Source organism: Aspergillus thermomutatus (genome assembly GCF_002237265.1).
Source record: "Aspergillus thermomutatus strain HMR AF 39 chromosome Unknown NODE_287, whole genome shotgun sequence".
NCBI lineage: Eukaryota > Fungi > Ascomycota > Eurotiomycetes > Eurotiales > Aspergillaceae > Aspergillus > Aspergillus thermomutatus.
Genome location: NW_020798337.1, coordinates 1,530 through 20,458, shown reverse-complemented (window position 1 = coordinate 20,458; position 18,929 = coordinate 1,530). Strand labels below are relative to the sequence as shown.

The 18,929-nt window shown below is 47.7% G+C and overlaps 4 protein-coding genes across 4 annotated transcripts; 3 read left to right on the top strand and 1 right to left on the bottom strand.

Annotated features, from left to right (window-relative positions):
- Positions 1-3,161: 3,161 nt before the first annotated feature.
- CDV56_102092 (uncharacterized protein) lies at positions 3,162-7,586 on the top strand (the record flags this gene model as incomplete). Its single annotated transcript, XM_026755711.1, has 9 exons — positions 3,162-3,459; positions 3,529-4,054; positions 4,986-5,249; positions 5,305-5,501; positions 5,559-5,566; positions 5,628-5,774; positions 5,841-5,950; positions 6,091-6,467; positions 6,538-7,586. 9 exons carry the CDS (start codon positions 3,162-3,164, stop codon positions 7,584-7,586), a joined length of 2,976 nt encoding a protein of 991 aa, XP_026610688.1.
- An 841-nt stretch (positions 7,587-8,427) lies between these two features.
- Positions 8,428-10,443, bottom strand: CDV56_101705 (HET domain-containing protein; the record flags this gene model as incomplete). The annotated part of the gene is made up of 3 exons (XM_026755324.1): positions 8,428-9,939; positions 9,989-10,333; positions 10,393-10,443. The coding sequence occupies 3 exons, from the start codon at positions 10,441-10,443 to the stop codon at positions 8,428-8,430; spliced, it is 1,908 nt and encodes a 635-aa protein (XP_026610687.1).
- A 641-nt stretch (positions 10,444-11,084) lies between these two features.
- CDV56_101549 (uncharacterized protein) lies at positions 11,085-11,639 on the top strand (the record flags this gene model as incomplete). Its single annotated transcript, XM_026755168.1, has 2 exons — positions 11,085-11,235; positions 11,296-11,639. The coding sequence occupies 2 exons, from the start codon at positions 11,085-11,087 to the stop codon at positions 11,637-11,639; spliced, it is 495 nt and encodes a 164-aa protein (XP_026610686.1).
- A 46-nt stretch (positions 11,640-11,685) lies between these two features.
- CDV56_101429 (uncharacterized protein) lies at positions 11,686-12,420 on the top strand (the record flags this gene model as incomplete). Its single annotated transcript, XM_026755048.1, has 1 exon — positions 11,686-12,420. The coding sequence occupies one exon, from the start codon at positions 11,686-11,688 to the stop codon at positions 12,418-12,420; it is 735 nt and encodes a 244-aa protein (XP_026610685.1).
- Between the last annotated feature and the right edge of the window lie 6,509 nt (positions 12,421-18,929).

The following is an 18,929-nucleotide window of genomic DNA, read 5'->3' as shown; positions in this document are numbered from 1 at the left end:
CGGCCAGGTGTGGGTGTTTTGGGTGTCGCCAAAGAGTTTTCTAAGCTGGATTACATAGGCCATATAAGGAATATAAATAATAAAATCTTAAGAGGTAATAGTGCTAGTAGAAAGTAATATATCCTATAGCCCCTGGATTAAAGTATTACTATTAGTTGCATTATCTGTGGTCATAGTAAAGATTTAATCTAGGAGTTGTTATTCTTTTAATAGTTAAAGTAATATGTTACTCAGGTTAAACCCCCTGAGTAAGGATTATATAGAGGCTTAAAGCCAAGAAGAAGCTTGCAGTAGGTTCCATTCACTATTAATAAAATAGGCTGTAATAGCCATAGATGCCTGCTAGAACAGGCTAGTCCAGCAATTCAAGGCAAGTAATACCTTAGCATCCTTAGGCATGAAACGGGCTCAGTCCCATGTTGCTAAATCTATATAAGACTAGCATACAAAAGATATCGCTGAGGAAAGAAGAAGGGAAATTTGAAAGGTTGGATGAAAACAAGTCCTTATGACAATCATTGGGCACCAATCGGGTCTCAGAATTGGAGTCAAGTTGTGGCGTGATAGCCGCAACTAGACCTGGGCATGGGCCGGCCCATGGACAAAAATCTCGTGGGCCGGCCCATTTGGGTCGGCCCACGAATGGGTCAGCCAGCCCATGATTTGGCCTATTTGGCCCATTTGGCCCCCAGATTTGCATAATTAATATGCAAAATATCTAAAGTTACTAGCGTAATTTATAGCTGTCTTAATTCTTCGCCCTTAGCTATGGCAATTTACAGAATAAATTACAACTTACTTACTCTCGTCTAAGTCAGAAATATATAACTATCTACGTGTTGATGATTGAATATATCCTTCTGCTCTTAGCATCAATTTTTGACATCTTGACAGATGTCTTTTTTTGTGTAGGTTTTTTAGTGTTATATAACAGAGAACAATCTAGATTATTTATAAAAGCTTTTTATTTCACAATCCAAGCGCGCAAAGTAGGCCAAATTCAATATAAAGTGAACGCAGGAGGGTGAGAAAAAAGTTGTAGATTGGATTAAAACTTGGGGGGGGTGCCTTTGCATGAATTTTGACGGCAAATGGGCCGGCCCATGGGCCGGCCCATTAGACTAACTAATATAAGATAGTTAAATATGGGGCTCAGAGATCGACTAGCTAATTATGCGCAAACAACATCAGACGCGTCACCTCGGGCTCTCTATGTCCAGGATGAATCTGATGATAACTCGGGCTATCTAAAGACTCTGCATCTTAGCAGAAATATAGGCTTACTCTCTCCTTTCTTATAGTAAAGTATAATCTCTCTTTCATCTTAGGACTATTAAACAATTTCACTAACAGTCATTATGTCTCAACCATCAGATATCTACTCAGTACCCCTTTCAGAGAGTGGGGAGTTTGATGCTTCATCCTTTCTGTTTTCTGAAAGTATCGCGCCTGAGCACTCCATAAGCGAAACAACGCAGCTTCCTCCGCCTCTTTCTGTTCCCTATTCTCTAAAACACTCCACAGATTCAGCGCAAACCTACATTATATGCGAAGATATGAACAAAGAGCAATTTGTGAACTGGTGGATTCAGACACAGAGTGGGCACTCTGAGCATTAATCTACTTTCTGGGATTGAAAGGGCCAGCGAGCAGATATATGGGCTGACTTCGAACAGGTTGCCCATTTTATTACTGGGCAACCTAAGGTGATGTGCAAGCACTGTGGAGCTATCTTGAACCATCCAAACTCCTTAGTTCATACCAAAGCAGGGACAGCAGGGAAACAAGGAACAACTGCTCTACGGAGACACCTAGAACGGGCAATATGCAAAGCAAAGGGCCAATCAAGTATCCAGCGCCTACTACAGAAGCAGGCGAGCAAGCCCCTAGATTAATAGTTCTTACGTGAAAGCTAATCTTACTACTTAATAGGCAAAAACTGCTCCAGAACCATTTAGCGAGACTCGCTGGGAACACCAATTAATCTCTACAATTACTACCCTACGGCTTCCCTTTACGACTGTTGAACACCCCGAATTCCTTAAGCTTCTATAACTAGCTCAGAAAGCACCGACCGCTATAAGCCTCCCCTCTCGAAGAACTTTACAGCGTCGAATTCAAACAAAAGCACAAGATCAGCAGAAAGAGATACTTCGGAGGCTCCCACCAAAGGCAAAGCTCTCAATAAGCTTAGACTGTTGGACTTCCCCCTTCCAACAGGCCTTCATGGCAGTGTCCGGTTATTTTATCGACACTGATTGGGAATATCGGGAGGTTTTACTAGGCTTTGAGCCTCTCTCTGGTGTTCATACTGGGGCTTATTTAAGCACAGTAGTACTAGACCTGCTCGAAAAGCATGAGATCAAAGGGCGGGTATTAGCTGTCACAACTGACAATGCGTCTAATAACTCGACTCTTATCTCATCTCTACATGACTCTCTCCAGTCTCAGGGCCTAGGCTCTGATGCTCTTATTATCCGAGTGCCATGCCTCGCCCATGTGATCCAGTTAAGCCTGAAGCAGCTCCTTGGTCAACTGAAAGCCAACCCATTGAATGAGAATATCGACACAGTCTGGTCTGAAGAGCATACGAAAATAGCGCGCCAAACAGCAACAGAGTATAGCATGGCAAATACACTAAAGAAGGTTTGATCTTATAGCTGTTCTTTCTACCTATCGAATATATACTAATCATATAATCTCTTACTTAGATCCGAAACCTCACTATCTTTATTAATGCGAGCCCCCAGCGCCGCGAATCCTTCCACAACCTCCAGTCAAATACACCTCGATTATTCCCTATTCAGGACGTACGGACACGCTGGAATTCGACATTCTTAATGCTCCACCGGGCGAAGAAGCTACAACCTGTGTTTGATACCTTCTGCTCTGAATTTCATCACTCTCATCTTCAGGTTACACCAGATGAGTGGCGCCAGGTTGATTACCTGATCTGTATCACTCAGCCTTTCTACAAATTCACCACTGCCCTCTCAAAAACTAAAGATGTGACGATTCATACTGTTTTCAGTATTTACAACCATCTCTTTGATCATCTAGAGGGTCGGATTCACCAGCTACAACGGAAGAAGATCAGGTGGAAACAGCAAATGCTTGAGGCTCTAAGATCAGCTGAAAGTAAGCTCAGAGACTATTACACGATGACTGACCTCGAGGGCCTCAGTGATATATATTCAGCTGGGACAATTTTGGCGCCGCAGTATAAGCTTGAATTCTTCCAAACCCCAGATTGGCAGGACGATAACAAAGACTTTGCTGCCCAATACAAACAAGCTCTCGAAGACCGAGTAAAACACTACGAGAATAGTGTATATAGCTGTCTCTCGCAAGCTGGAGGTCTACACATCGCGAAGCCTACGAGTGAGATTGATCTACTACTCGCTCGTGATAATCGGCCTATTGCACCAGTCTCTGAGCTCACTCAGTACCTCAAGAGTGGTAAGTGGACTTTTTATCATCTGTTCTTAAACTAAATACTCTCACTAATCTTAATTTTTTTTTAAATAGACACGGTATTAATGCCCCCACATGAATTCTGGAGAGATCATGAGCATAGATTTCCAGTACTCGCAGCTCTCGCTCGAGATACCCTTTCCGTCCCAGCCACAGGCGCAGGCGTAGAGCGTCTCTTTAACTCCGCGCGTGATATCTGCCACTATCGCCGTGGCTCACTACAATCGAGTACTATCCAGGATCTAATGCTTCTCATGTGTGGGATTCGGTTTGATCTGGAAGAGGAGCAGCTTGCTTTCATTCGGGAGTACGCAACTGAGTCTGAGAGAGAGCTCCGACAAGAAGAGATAGATGATCGTACGCAAGAGGATACTCTAGAGATTAGTGATAGTGAGGAGGGGCTACCGCAATATAATTTAAAGAGGCGAAGGAGTATAAATGAGGTTATAGAAGAGCCTGTGGAAGAGCCTGTGGAAGAGCCTATGGAAGAGCTCATGGAAGAGCCTGCGCTTGAGGAGGAGCCTGATTTGCCTGAGCAAAACACACTGCGTGTTTCAGGAAGGGTTCGAAAGCGTTCAAGGTTATTAGATGGATATGAGATATAGTCGATTTTAGCAGTAGTATCAAAATACCCTCCTTTAACAAACTTTCATATTGTGTCACTTATTCTTGTTACCAAGGAATTACAGCCAAGAACTCGCGTAAATTGTATAAGTTATGAAAGTCACATGCTCATTAATTTTTGCCCTAAAATGGGCCGAATGGGCCGAATGGGCCGGCCCACGCGTGGGCAGAAAGTCGATTTTTTGGCCCATGGGCCTAAATGGGTTGACCCATTTGGGCCGGCCCATGGGTTCTGCCCAGGTCTAGCCGCAACATGCGCCTATCAGGCATCGCCTGTTACAAGGCAAGTCTTTTAATTGCGAGATGTGCTGTATAACAATTTGGATTTACCAAATGGCTGCCATTGTAACACGTGACCTGGCCCTCTCACCACGACCTCGTCCGCTACGCACCTCGACCCTGACCCCACTGTCCACGGGCCCCACGTGGGCGATTCCATCCCTTCTCCATCTTTCGACGAGGCTCACCTTCTGCTTCACCGTCGCGCCTGCAACCGCCGTTTCCTGAGAGCGCCGAAAATGGCCTCACGGCACTCGATTAGTCCGAAGCCGCGATGGCTGCCTTTCGTTTTGTCGTGGCCTGTTTCAACCATTCTTCTCCCTCTCCCACCCACCTATCCTCTCGTTTTCTCATCTTCCCGTCTCCCATTTATTTTATTATTCTGACCTGCTACATTTACGAGCGTTGTCCCCTAGATATTCCATGTTTTGAGTAACTCGCACACCACTGAGTGTTTGTTATTTGTTTTTGCCGTGGCCTGGTCTCACTTCTACTCTATGATCAGTGTTTGTTGACCGCTTGCTCTCTCGAACCCATACTATGAAACGTCCACGATCCTGACCGAGTACACATCTGGAAAATGACTGTGATACGGACATTATTACAAGCGGCAGCACCGACTCCGATGGACAGGGCGACGCCGCTTACGAGACGGATTTGACGGAGCCGGACGATACACTGCGTCCACCAAAACGTCATCGGTCGATCAAAAGTCCATCTGCTCCAGAGTTAGGAGGACCTGATGGGGCGGAAGAGATATACGACGATCCCCTTGATGATACCGGGATTGATCTGTCTGAAATTCCCGAAGATTTCGATAAAGCGAAAGGGACAATCGTACGGCGAGAACGAATTGAGAGCCGCTGGAAAAGGTCAGAGACTCTGGCGGGGCTAGGGGTCGGTTAGCTTCTGCTGACAATATCATAGGTACTGCATTAGCAGAACACGCCTAGAGCCTAAGGTGCAAAAGTGGCGGAATCCTGAAGAAGCCCTGCGCCAGGCGTCCAACAATGACATGTATCGGTTCCTAGGCTGGTGTCTCAAGCTCGAGCGAGGAGAGAAGGGCCGTCACTTGAAGGGCATCCACAAATCAAGTTCATTGGAAGCGGACTGGAAAAATCTCCGTGGATATTACCAGAAGTTAACCCAGACCCGGATCAATGATCACGATGGGTCGTAAGTGCGCAGGGTACGTACCAAACGTTGTATTTCTCATGGTCGGCTGGGCACTGTGCTCTAACTATTGGCAGGGTCTCAAATATCTCGTCCACGAGAATGGGCTAGATACCCAGCCCGCAAAGAAGACACCGGTGTATATCGAGGATATCGGTCCATTCAACGAAACTATTCTATCGACTCAGGAGAAGAAGTTCCACCTCGGGTTTCAGCGCATCCAAGTACGTGTATTCAACTCGCTAGCTCTGTTTACCGTGCATCGGCGAAGTGCGCTTTTAAGTCTCCAGTTCAAGGATCTTCAAATCTCCCTTCAAAAGGATCCTCACGGCGGACCTCCGGTTCCCCTGATTGAGCTTACAGCGGAAGGAGTCAAGAAGTTTCTTGGACAGACTAAACTGTAAGTGTCCAAATTCTCTGTTTTTTTTTGTGTGTGTGTGCTGTGTTTCTGTCCCTCTATCCACGATCCCCGTCAGGGACTTAGGCGACTGCTGAAAGATCTCCGCATGTCTTGAAAGATGCCTTCTGATCGATGAATAGAACCACCTTTGCACTCCCAGAAGTGATCTACGGGCCGTCCTTAGTTCTATGCCCCCACACGTTGCTGTTTGGGATCCTTTTCCATGCTCGGGCGTTCCGCAACCCAAACCTGACCTCGAAAGCCAAGCTTCGCAGTCTCTTTATCAGCAAAGGTTGCGAGCAGCTCCTGGTGCCAATACACCGGGACAAAGCCGATTGGTATATATTCGCCAAAACCGAATTAGTCAAAGGGGTTCCGACTATTCAGTGGACAAAGCCGATGTCGAAGGCAGCTATGTCGAGCATGCTAGTTACTTTCGGGGAGATTCGTGGCTGGAAAGGGGCATTCCACGCCCATCAGTTCCGATACGGAAGCGGCAAGGTGGTTAACGAGAGTGGTAAGGACCGCAATCAGCGCCAACAATCTAATGGACTCTTATATCTGGGCGGGTAGCTGATATTGTGCAGGGTGGGTCAGCAAGGAACAACATATGCTAATCATGAAACACGCCAATCCCCGGACCTTTCTTAACCATTACCATCCTCTGCAGCTCGACACCGATATGATCCGGGTCATCTGCGGCCTTGACCCAGACGTGGAATTGATGCGGGCCGTCACGCGGCAGAGCCGTTGGCGAGACACACGGCGGCCACGGTATCTGACCAAACAGCAGAGGGCCCAGGTCGAGGATCATTCCGATATGGAAGAGGCCCGTCGCAAGCTGGAAAACGCTCGTGCTCTTTACGAGGAGTCTCGGCAACCGAACTTACTGAATCGGGTCCGCCAACGTGAGAAAGAATTGAAGAATACGCGGCAACGGCTGCTGAGGGCCTTACGGCAGCAGGTCCGAGAGAACTTTGACGAAGAGCAAGCATTTCTGGACATCGAGGCGCAGTTGTCTGGTACAGCAGTAAAAGAAGATAGCGAGGACGAAGAATCGTCCTTACAGAATGACATGCATCCTCTGCAGCTGCGTCTTCTTCAGCGCCTTCTCTCGTACCCGACGTCCAACTCCGTGGAAGATGAATGGAAACGGCGCGATGATGCTGTGGACGCTGTTGTGCAGTATTGTGGCGTCCACGAAGGTGGCCCACTTCGTGGCCGTCCCAAGCAGATTGACGCAAAATCCGTCCCAACGACAGGCTCTGAACCTGACTTCGACGGCGCGTCCGACGCTAGAGACAGTCTTCACGAGAACACGAGGGCCACGCTCTCTCCACGCGATGAGCTCTTCCGTGCAACACAGAACCATCTTACAGACACTTCAAAAAAGCCGCGGGCTTGTTTCCAATGCTTTGCAAATGAGAAACTGCCCGATAAGACTCGTTGTAAGATGTTCTATGATGCTGGGTGTGTGACGCGGCATTTCGATTCTCATCATTTGCATGAAGATCCGCTCAAATGCAATTATTGTGAGGTGTTTCTGTTGCATAGGATGGCTTTCCAGCGCCATGCATCCGACGTTCATCGAGTGGAGAGTCGCTGGCGGGAGTCTTTTGCGCTGTCTGATAGATGACATCGCTCGTTCGTTAGAAGCAACACAACGTGTCATGGGTATGACTTGGGAAACATTCTTATAATCAGTATGGGGTATAAGATATAGGGATTGATCTAGAATGTTTTTATAATATTGATGCTCTCTGATTACTTCCCTCGGACCATGGGGTGTGTTTGACGGTCCGTTTGCAGATGACCTTCTGGCGGAGGGAATGGCAGCAGAGCGTGAATATGCCAATCGGTGGAATCTGTGCGGATCGATTCTCTAAACAAGGGCCCCAGATCTGCCTTCTCTGCTTAGGGAACCCCGACCTCCCGCAAAAAGATCGCCTTTTGAAACATGCGACGCCTGGCCCACTCACGAGGAACTTCCTACGGAAACATGTAAGCTCTCCCTGGCCGGCTAAAGGGGCGACGTGTGAAGTCTGTGATCGGGAGCCACTGCAACAGAAGTCTGAACTCCTTAATCACCCTGAGCTTTCCCATAGGACCGTTGTGGGAGGCGCTACTCGGCGTAGACTGGCGCAAGAAGTTACGTCTCACTTGAGTTGTATTATTGTTATCGAGAGCAATCAAAGCAAATGATTCTCCTTACCAGGTTTTAACTTCTTTCGCTCTAACCGCGTTCCTCTACGTTAATCGGGAAGACTAACCAATATTCAATCACTCGCCATCAGTAATTGTAACTCGCCAATGCTACCGCGCGGTGGCTCGTCCGTTCCATAGCTGAGCCAGCAGCTGCAAAACCGGAAGTAGTCCAAGCGCTGGATTCATGAACAGCGCACAACACATTGAGGCACGACTTAGGTCCATTTCAGCGAGCCAAATATTCTCACAGGGCAAGAAGTGCAACTTGAGATCTAACCGCTGCAGTGTCTTGGTTTCTCTGCGACTGGGAGGACTGGGAGGCTCTCCTTCCAATGCCGGAAGAGGACTTCCGTTATTTCAAGTTCATGAAATCCAGTATTCTCCGCTGCTGCCTTGACCACGTCTTCTGAGACTGGAAGATCCTCTCCTCGATGCTGGAAGAGAACTTCCATAATTCTAGGTCCATAATATCCAGTATTCCCTGCTGCTGCCTTGACCACGTCTTCGGAGACCGGCAAGCTCTCCCCTCGCTGCTGGAAGAGGAGTCTCAAAGTTTTATGTCCACAATCTCCAGGATTCCCTGCTGCTGCCATGACCACTTCTTCGGAGACCGGTAAACTCTCCCCTCGCTGCTGGAAGAGGAGTCTCAAAGTTTCATGTCCACAATCTTCAGGATCCCCTGCTGCTGCCTTGACCACTCCTTCGGAGACCGCCAGGCTTTCGTGTCGCTGATGCAAGAGAATTTGAATGATTCGGTCCCCATAAGAACCAGGATTGGCTGCTGCAACCTTGAGGACTTCAATGACGGGATTACACGTACCACTCTGACCAAGGATATTTTCTAATCCTCTGCTCTTCGGATTCTGATTTCGCGCCTTCGCAGCGATACCTACCACAACCAGGGCTATGTGATTCAACCTTAACTCGCTTTCCGTATGTGTTTCCCGATATTCCGGCGCCATATCCATTAACCCAAGTGGGATATTTGACTCTAATCCTCCTTCAACAAGCCGTAGTCTCAATGTCAACAGGATATCATGCAGTCCTGGTATATCACGCCGTATTTGGAGCGCAGGTTTCAAACCTTCGGTCTGGTTCCTTTGCTGTGGTTGGACGGAAGGTGTAATCACCGTGAAATGGTCATTGCAGAGTCTAATGATGCTTGGTTCTGACCTCCCCTGCAAAAGGCAGACGATATCGCCATCCTTAATCAACTCTGCACAAGTTTCAACAACCCATTCAGACTGCCATATTTCTCGATAACCCAGTGACTCGGCAGTGTCGTTAAGAAGAAGCGTAATCCTTTGGCCAAATCCAGTTATGTCCTGTGCAACGGAATGGATGTGACCCAAAATCCATCCTTTGCTTTTGATAACGGCGGACTCTGTACCCTCCCATGTCTGTATTGAGCTCTTAGGGAAAATGTGGCTTGTGGCAACCTTGAGAAGCTGATGCCATGCGATCCCATAGTTTGGTTGTAGATCAGCTGAATCAACATCAGCACTTAGCCCCAACAGTGCGTATATTTTGTCGTGCGGCTGAGAAGCACGGTAGTCGCGATACATGCCAATAAGCCTTCCCAAGGAAAACGCTCCGCGTGAATTTGTCTCAAATTTTGGCCGGAAAGGCGCGTCCTTTATCAGACAAATGACTGGACCGACCTTCTTGAGGAGATTTAGAGGAAGCTCTAATTTATTGAGACCTTCACAGAAAATGTGCCCGCTAAGTTGGACGTAGCCGCACATAATGTATATGGATTGTGCTACACCAACCTCCTGAAGCACCTATATAGAGTGGTTAGTCGACTATGCGGAAAACTGTGATGCTTCTTACCCAGACACGGCGGAACCATTCTCGCTGCAATAATTTCAAGCACGCATAGCGATGGGTTTCGCAGACTGCCTTGGAATATGTATCTTTTCCTGCTAGGAAACGGATTCCTTCCAGTGCTTTGCCTCCATCCTCTGTGCCCTCGCCAAGCCAAACAACGACATGGGCGGCTTTTGCATAGATTGTTCGTATAAGCGGAATCTGTTTGCTCTTCTCGGCAGCGTCATACTGGTTGATACATAGTGCATCAATCCGTATCGTTCGCTCAAGCTGGCGGTTCTGAAGATACAATAGCGCGGTATAGAGGTTTTCGGTAACGGAAAAGGTGTGGCCATTCAACGTCACCAACTTAGATTTAATGTTACTCCCCCAACAATAGGAAAGAGCTTCATAAATGTGAGTCCCACTACCTCCTTCTGATAGGTCATAGTCGAAGAGAATGCATTCGATCGGGGCATCGTTGTCTGGGTGTGGCAAAATGCGGACCATGCGGGTCAGATAGAGCTTTTGTGGGAGTGCTGGATAAGGGAAAGAAAACATTATCATATATGGGAGACGTCTGGCTTTGATAATGGGCTGGCTGTACACAATTTCTATCTGAGGGCTCTCTCCTAGGACTGACTGACACAGAGAGAAGTTGTGCGGGCGATGCTAGGGTGAACGACGAGTCGCAAGACCCACCTGATAATGGTGGGCACGGGCCGCGCCGTCAATTAGTGGTGGGGCCGGATTACTAGGATGACGCTTTTCGATGTTGCCTGTAGCTAGCCTCCAGGGGAGACAATCTGGTCGGTCGTGAGCAGAATCGGCTGAGGCCGCTGTGAACATAGATAGAGAATCTGTATCCCACCGAGTGCATATTCAGATATTATGGAAACGGTCGATTTTTGTGATGGGTTGGAAGATATTCTCCCCAATAGCTGCTTGTGATTGGCCAGTAGTACTGCATACATCCTTGGTGCCTTCAGCCGCGCCAACACATCACGGAAAGGCTTTTCACGGTATATGTCGAGCATCTCTCGCCTTCCCCAAGTTGCAATCTACGTAAGTCTTTTTCAGCGCATAACTTTCCATATTTTTCCTGCAAACGTCACCCAAAATGCGACAGTGGTGGAAGCAGAAAAGGCGGCATACCTTCCATGGGCCCAAGTCACCCCACCCGCTTCAACCTGAGAGTCAAGCTGGGCGGACGCCTGGTAATCCCGCACCGATTCCAACAGCTCCAGCCAAACGACACGATACAGCCGACAGTCAAGGCCCTTCTATGCACCAGGACCTCTGAAAATCTGCCTATGATCAACTAAACCTAGAGGAGCGGGATATCTTGTCGAGAGTACAAGCTACTCCCCGGCAGGAAAGCAACGACAAGAATCGCTCCCAAACTGTGGCTGTCATCGATGGTGTTATTCAGATAACGGAGGAGCAATACAAGCGATACCAGCAAGGAGGCATAAGAATTCATAGGTCAACAGGAGAAGATATTGACCTTCGAATGCTCTCGCGAAAGATCCTCAATGCTGCCTTATCCTTCAAAGACATCGTGAACACAGTGGTGTCTTTCGACCCTACCCATCATGCAGCAGGTGCATGGGCTGTTATCTCCCTTGGACTGAGTGTGAGGTCTCCCAAACTTAACCTTCGAGAAGAAGACTAATCGATACTAAAATTATAGATGACGCAAAACCGATGCCTATATCGAGATGTATTTCTACCGGAATGGCGCCATCTCAAAATCTGAGATAGAGCGTGCGATTATCGAGATTTATAAAGCAGTTCTTCGATACGCAGCGGAACTGCTGGCTGTTCAGAACGCTAGTGTCGGAAGGAGAATACTGGACAGTGTTACCCCGATAACCGGTCAACGCCTCACGGAACTGCGATCCTCCGTAGAAAATGAATGGCAGAAGCTCTGCCAGTGGGTGCAGCTTGATGCATTTGATAACTTGTTGCAGAACGGCAGACAAGCAGAGCTTCGTTTGGCCAGAATTGACGACGAAGTGTCCAAGGTTCTCCGAGTCCTCCAGAATTTCAGTCTGCCCGTTGCCAAAGGAGCGTACTATAATTCATACGCCAATCAGCATGACGACAGATGCCTTCCAAACACTAGGGTCGAGCTGCTCAGCCAGATCTCAGAATGGGCCCAATCTTGCGAAAGCAAACATATATTCTGGCTGAACGGCATGGCTGGGACCGGCAAGTCCACTATCGCTCGAACGGTTGCTCATTCATTCGATAATGAGGGGAAGCTGGGAGCTAGTTTCTTCTTCAAGCGAGGTGAAGCAGACCGTGGCAATGCCGAAAGGTTTATATCTACTGTCACGAAAGATCTGATGACAAAAATTCCGCAGCTGGTACCCGAGGTGGCCCTTTCGCTGTTCACCGACGCCGGCGTTGACGACCATGGGAATGCGTCGTCATCGTCTATCATCGCCTGATCGACTTCCCTGTCATGGCCAGTCACCCCGACAGGGCTACTATCAGTAGAGCAACACTGGCTGTCCGACAAGTGGAAGGTTGCTATTTCGGAGGGATCGACGAAGTTCACCTCTGCTGTCCCCGGGGAGATTATCTGGCTGTGGTAGTTAGCAGAATTGGCTGAAAGCGCGTCAACGCCATCCAAGTTACTGTTCCGACGGAAGCCTATTAGATTATTTTGGAATCCCTGAGTAGGGCTAAGAGCAGCAGCATCTCCAGGGCGATGAGATATTTGGTTGTCTGGGACCTCAGAGCTATCCCGGCAATTCAAAGCAGAGTCCGTGACTATATCCATCTGTAATTGCGAATCACGGATTCCATTATCTGTCAAAGCTGGAGGCGAGAAGGGCTCCTGGGCGTGGCTTGAGCTGAGAGTATCACTGCCGTGTCGAAATTGTATATGTGGGAGTTCTGTAGAATCCAGGACCTGCCTTGCCACACTCTCGAACTGAGATTTCCATGAAGATGCGGGAAAAGATGGCACTATCGACGGTTCCGACGAACTATCGATAGTTAAGTTTTCACAAGCTCCGCCATTATATCTATACTTGGTGTGACTGTTGGCACAGCCCACTTCTGTTGGGATGTCCACAAAACCGAATCCGAGGTCCGAACAACGACACAAAAGTTCATCCCACTGGGTATCGTCGAGAGACCCCAGGCAGGTATGGAGATCGACGCAACAGGCACAAGCCTAGAGAGATTACTGCCTGTGTAAAAAAAGGTTCAGATATAAGTTTATATTTACCTTATCTACGGCCTGTTTCGATTCCGCCGGTGACGGCCGACTTTGGCGGGTTTGCCTTGTCTGGAAGAATCCAAAGAACCGTGTTAAGAGAGACATATTGTATGGAGCAGGAGACTGAAGTATATACGCAGACGATATCTCAGATGAAAATGCGAACACCGTATCAAGGGATTGAAGTGGCGAGTAGACGGAAACGAAAGCAGTGGCGCAGCGGCTTAGCCATAGTAGCGGGGTTGGAAGGGTTTATAAGGGAATCTCCGTTTTGGCGCATCGTTTTTCACCGTCGGTGGCTCAAAAAATGTGTGCCGAACGCCCCATCAAAAGCAGTGACCTCGCTACTTATAGATATAGCCCAAGGCCACGGCGTTTCAGAACATGGCACATGATCGGCGTCTCTGCAAATCATATTATGGCCCGAGCACGTCCAACGGAGCAGTAGGCCGATTGGGTGATTTGGATTCCATCTGGGGCTCAAATCAGCGAATAGTAAGGCGGCAGATATATCGAAATAAGGCGACATGGCATCAGGATTGCCATATACGCGCCCGATAAAACGAAAATGCCATGGAAGGTTGAGAATTGGAAAGAATCAGGGGGCATATAAATATGCCTCCGACCGACACGGTCGTCAGACCTTGGTCGTACGTCCGGCACGGGCGCAGGACTGCCAACTGAGGACCACCTGGCCAATATGTAAGGCCAGGGACTGGAAGCGCGGGACATAGATCTAGCGATCGCAATCATTGGACAGATGCAAGTAGACTTCCGCCCAGGCTGGCTCTCAGTCTGTGGCTCTCAAACTCCCTCTGCCTTCGATCCGCCGACTGACATCCGATAGGGCTTGCAATCCGCCTGTGTCACTAAACCCACTTATAATCCTCCGCGAATTACTGCCCCGTATACAGGTATCTCCCTATACTAACCACTTGATTCGGACCTCAGTCGGTCTCTATGCTTCAGACAATCCCTACTCTGTTGTCAGTTCTTATTCTGTAGGCGATTCCTATCCCCCAGCAGCCTTTAGTCGATCCCTACCCTCCAGTCGGTTCCTACACTCTGGTCGGTCCCTACTCTGCAATCGGTCTCTACTCGGACCGTGCGATACTGTTTGGTGCCGCATCAACCCTCAGTAGATTGCTCGGTCCTTTTCCCGGTTGGTCCCTACATTGTGGTGGATTCCTACTTTGTAGAAGGTTCCTACTCAGTAGTGGATTCCTACTCTCTAGTGGGTTCCTACTCTGGAGTCGGTCCCTACTCCCAGGTGGAGTCCTACTCTGAGGTAGGTACTTACTCCCCAGTCGGTTCCTGCTCTGTAGTGGGTGCCTACCCTCTCGTGGGTTCCTACTCTGTAGTAGGTCCCTTCCCTGTGGCGGATTTCTACTCTGCAGTAGGTACCTACTCCCCGGTCTGTTCCTACTCTGTAGTGGGTTCCTGCTCTCCAGTCGGTCCCTACTCTGTAGTGGGTTCCTGCTCTCCAGTCGGTCCCTACTTTATAGTAGGTTCCTTCTCTGTAGTCGGTCTCTACTCTGCAGTTGGTCCCTACTCTGCAGTCGGTTCCTACTGGAAGTCCCTCTAGTCTGATATTGGCCCGAACAGGTGACTGCCCTACCAACCTCATTTGTTATCAATTTTTCTCAAGCGCCGTCTCTTATTTATCAGCCCTTTCTGTGAGGACAGTCTTGTAAAGTATGCTGGCTCGGCGTGAGAATCAGTTTTTGGAAATGAAGCAGTATTGAGTCGACAGCGGTAATGTAAGACTGACACTTTCACAATAAGTGAGGTACAAGGCAGGGACAGTGATGGCCCCAATACTTGGCGGGAGATGGGAGCCGATTCTTAGGAATCATGTAGTCCTGAGTCGGTGTCGGACACGGGATAGCCATAATGGGACTAACATCGTCATAATAAGCCAGGTACAAGGCAGAATACGACCTGTGCCGTGGGATATATATCACGTTGCATGTATCTGAGGAGCTGTGAGCCCGGGCTTGGAGGCAGGGAAATAGAGCTGCCTTCACAAGCCTGATTCTGTCTTGAGACCGTGGTCTTGAGACCAATCGAGACATGTGACTTCTCTGCCAAGACCCTCTTGCTTACCTACGTATCCCCACCGCTACTGTGCCAAATCTCTCGCGGAGAGGAAATTTTATGTAGTTTTTGTCTAACTGGAACGTAGACGAGCTCCCCTCCTTGCAACTAAAGAATACTTGGGCATTGTGAATTCTTACGATAGTCGACATAGGGCAGCAGACGTGCGAAGGCTGCAGTTGGAGGGGGCTCCCGGAGAACCAGTTGCGTGCCGTAGCGGAACGAGGCCCGCAGGCACACGAAGGCTTCAGCTTAGAGAGGGTCGTGGCCGAGCGAGGGCTGCAGACTAGAAGAGGGCCATAGTAAGGATACTCCTGCCTTAAAGATCATCCACCAGATAGAAACGGACTGAGGTGTTACGATCACGAACGACGCTGATCACCCGCGATCACCAGCGATCACCAGCGCTCACCCCTGGGTGAACTCACCAATAGCATGATTAGACGATCACGAACTGGTGCACAGTGCGCCAGTGTTTTGCATTAACACTAGTCAGGTACTCCGGATCATTACCTCCACTCATCTGTGCCGTCTTAGCCGAAGCGAAGTCTGGACTTAGAGAGACTGGCACATGACAGCTCTCCACAACTTCCCTAGCATTAGGCTGTGGCAACATCCACAACATATCCAAATCCGCATATCCGTGGATATGGATGTAATCTGATATCCACATATCCGCAACGATACAATATGGATAGTAAATGGTATCCGCAGTGTGGATTTGGATATTTTGCGGATAGGCAAACAATATAAACATGGCTAAATCCATTACTACATAATTTATGCATGTTTTGTTTGTAATTTATCGTTCTAGGGGTGTATAGAAAAGTCACCTTTCAGAATCCAAGTATCAAGGTATAGAGTCGTAGTATAGACTATAGGACAAATTGCAGAAAAGGAGATACTACTTGAAAGTCTTCTATTAGGCTATGTGACTATGGTTTGATAATTTCATAATCCTCGAACCCTCTTGGAGCCTTCCGAGATCTCTTAGATCCGCGCGTCAGTATGTCATTCTGGGGTAAGGGATGTTCAGTCTCGTCATCTAACTCATGACACTGCTCTACTAACTGTCCTTCTCTTTGGCCCCCTTCCCTAGTTCCTGTACATTGTCGCTTACTCAGTCGATCTTGTGTTTCAGTCTGAATATCACTAGCATCATCTTCTTCATCATCACTGACAGGCTCAAAATCCGCCTGTAGCTGAAGAGGAGCTCTTTCCTCCTCTATAGCAGCAACCTCACTAGCTGGAAGATACTCTTCCATTAGTTCTAGCTGCTCTTGTTCAAGCTCAACTTTGATGTACACATCCACATCATTAAGTCTTTGATCGTGCAAGATTTAAGATGGCCGCGGCGATAGTGATAGATATCACGAGCAGAGTTAAAAAGACGTTCGACACCAGCCCCACTAGCTGGGATGGCAAGAACATCCCGAGCAAGTCTAGATAGTGCTGGGAACTCGTGCTCATGCTCTTTCCAGAAGGCCCTTGGTGATATATTAACTGTGCCTGTTATCTAACGTCAGTAATAAGTCATGGAGTTATTAATCACTACTAACCACTCTCAAGATATTTTGTAAGCTCGTCATTATCCCTGTTTGATCGAGAGCAGTGAGATCTGATTCCCTGCTGTAAGGCCCTGCTTGAAACTAGCATTTCGATCTGAGATAAGTTTCCAGATGATAATTGAGTGCTTGGTGGTGTTGGTAGATCAGCAAGCTGCTTGGTGTACTGCTCAAGATAGTCGATAAGACTCTTATGATACCGTTCACGCCAGCCACCCTCCCACTCTCTTGTGGAAAAGAATTGAAGCTTATTTGAAGGGGCAATAATTGTGCCAATTGCAAAGATATCACTATGCATCTTATCAGTCTCTTCATAATAGAATGAGAGCTTGGCCTTTGCTGCTTCGAGTGCATGGAGCATTGTCTTTTTCCAAGAAACCCTTTTGCGTTGAAGTTGGCGTATGAACTTCTCGAGATAGTCAAAGAGATTGTTATAGATACCAAGGATAAGATGAATGGTGACCTCCTTCGTTGTAGAGAGCGCAGTGGTGTAATCAAAGAAAGGTTGGGTAATCCAGAGCAGATACTCGATTTGGCGCCATTCTTCCTTATTAAGCTTAAACTGGAGATATTGATGCATTGTACAGTATTCATCAAAGACAGACTGTAGTTGCTTAGCTCGGCGAAGCATCAAGTAGGTGGAATTCCAGCGAGTACGGACATCCTGGCAGGGAACAAGCTTTGGCTCTGTAGTTTGAAGACTCAGAAATGCCTCTTTTCGCTGTGGACTTGCATTGATGAAGGTAGCAAGTCTTCGAACCTTTCTTATTATTAGTAAAATAAGAGTTTTGTATAATAGTATCATACCTTATTTAGTGTATCCACAATTCCACTTGAATCACTCTTTTTCTGGAGAGATTGCATACTTTGATCGGACCATTCCCTTTCTATAGAATCATTGACTGGGTTCACTTTCATCTTTCCAAGCAGTTGATTCAAACTAAGCTGAATAACATGGGCGATGCATGGGATTCGGATAATCGTAGCATTACTACCAAGATCCTGTGACTGGATTGACTCCTGCAATCTCACCATCATAGTGTTGTTGGTTGATGCATTATCAGTAGTAATTGATAATATGCGGTTGGTGATCTCATGCTCTTGGAGGACTTCCAAGACAACTGAGCTTAGATTGCTTCCATTATGCGTACCATGAAGAGGTTCAAACCCAAGAAGAATCTCACAATAGTTCCATTCTTGGTCAATAAAGTAGCCAGTGATTGCTATGAATGCCTGGTTGAAAGGTGATGTCCAGCAGTCAAGTGCAATTGAAAGCTTCCCATTTGGTGGAAGCTTCTGGAGTAGAGTCGCTTGTTTTTCTTTGACATTTTTCTCTAGATATCGTCGAAGGGTCCTGCTAGAGGGGAGTTTTGGCTTTGATGGTGCAAGTCGTACAATATCAATAAACTCATCAAGCTCGCGACGCTCACTAAATCGAAAGGGAAGACGCCCAACAGCAACCATATTAAGTAGCTTCTCCATGAAAAGCTCTTGACTATATAGCCTTTGAGGAGAACGCTGAGGCTAAATAAGGGTAATGTGAGCATACTTGATGAACTATACCAGGGCCTTATACTAACCGAGTCTTGGATAAGCTGGTCTATACCCTTCTGCTGTTTAGGCACGGTACGCTGACAGGCAGCTCCTTTAAGGTGCGCTTTCATTGGAGATAACCCTGCTCGGCGATGACCTGGGTGAACAAGAACATTGCAGCAGTGTCTACACATAACCTTAGGCTGGCCAGTTTTTTCATCTGCAACCTGATGAAATTGCTCCCAATATAATGAGCTCTTTTTCCCATCCCAGTGGATTGTATCCTGTAACTCCTTCTTTGATCCGAAGTCTGTCTGTAGCCACCATCTTACAAAGTCATCCTTTGACATATCAGAGTAAAGGATCCAATGTTTGCGAAAGTTAGGCCCAACACGTGTGAGGGTCTCAGGAAGGCGGGGCCGTGGTAGTGGGAAAATGAAGTCTGAGTCTGATGTGGAGATGATAGTATGCTGACTAGCAGCGATATGCTGTGTATTATCTGATTGTAAGAAGTCAGGTTCATAGAAAGAATCAG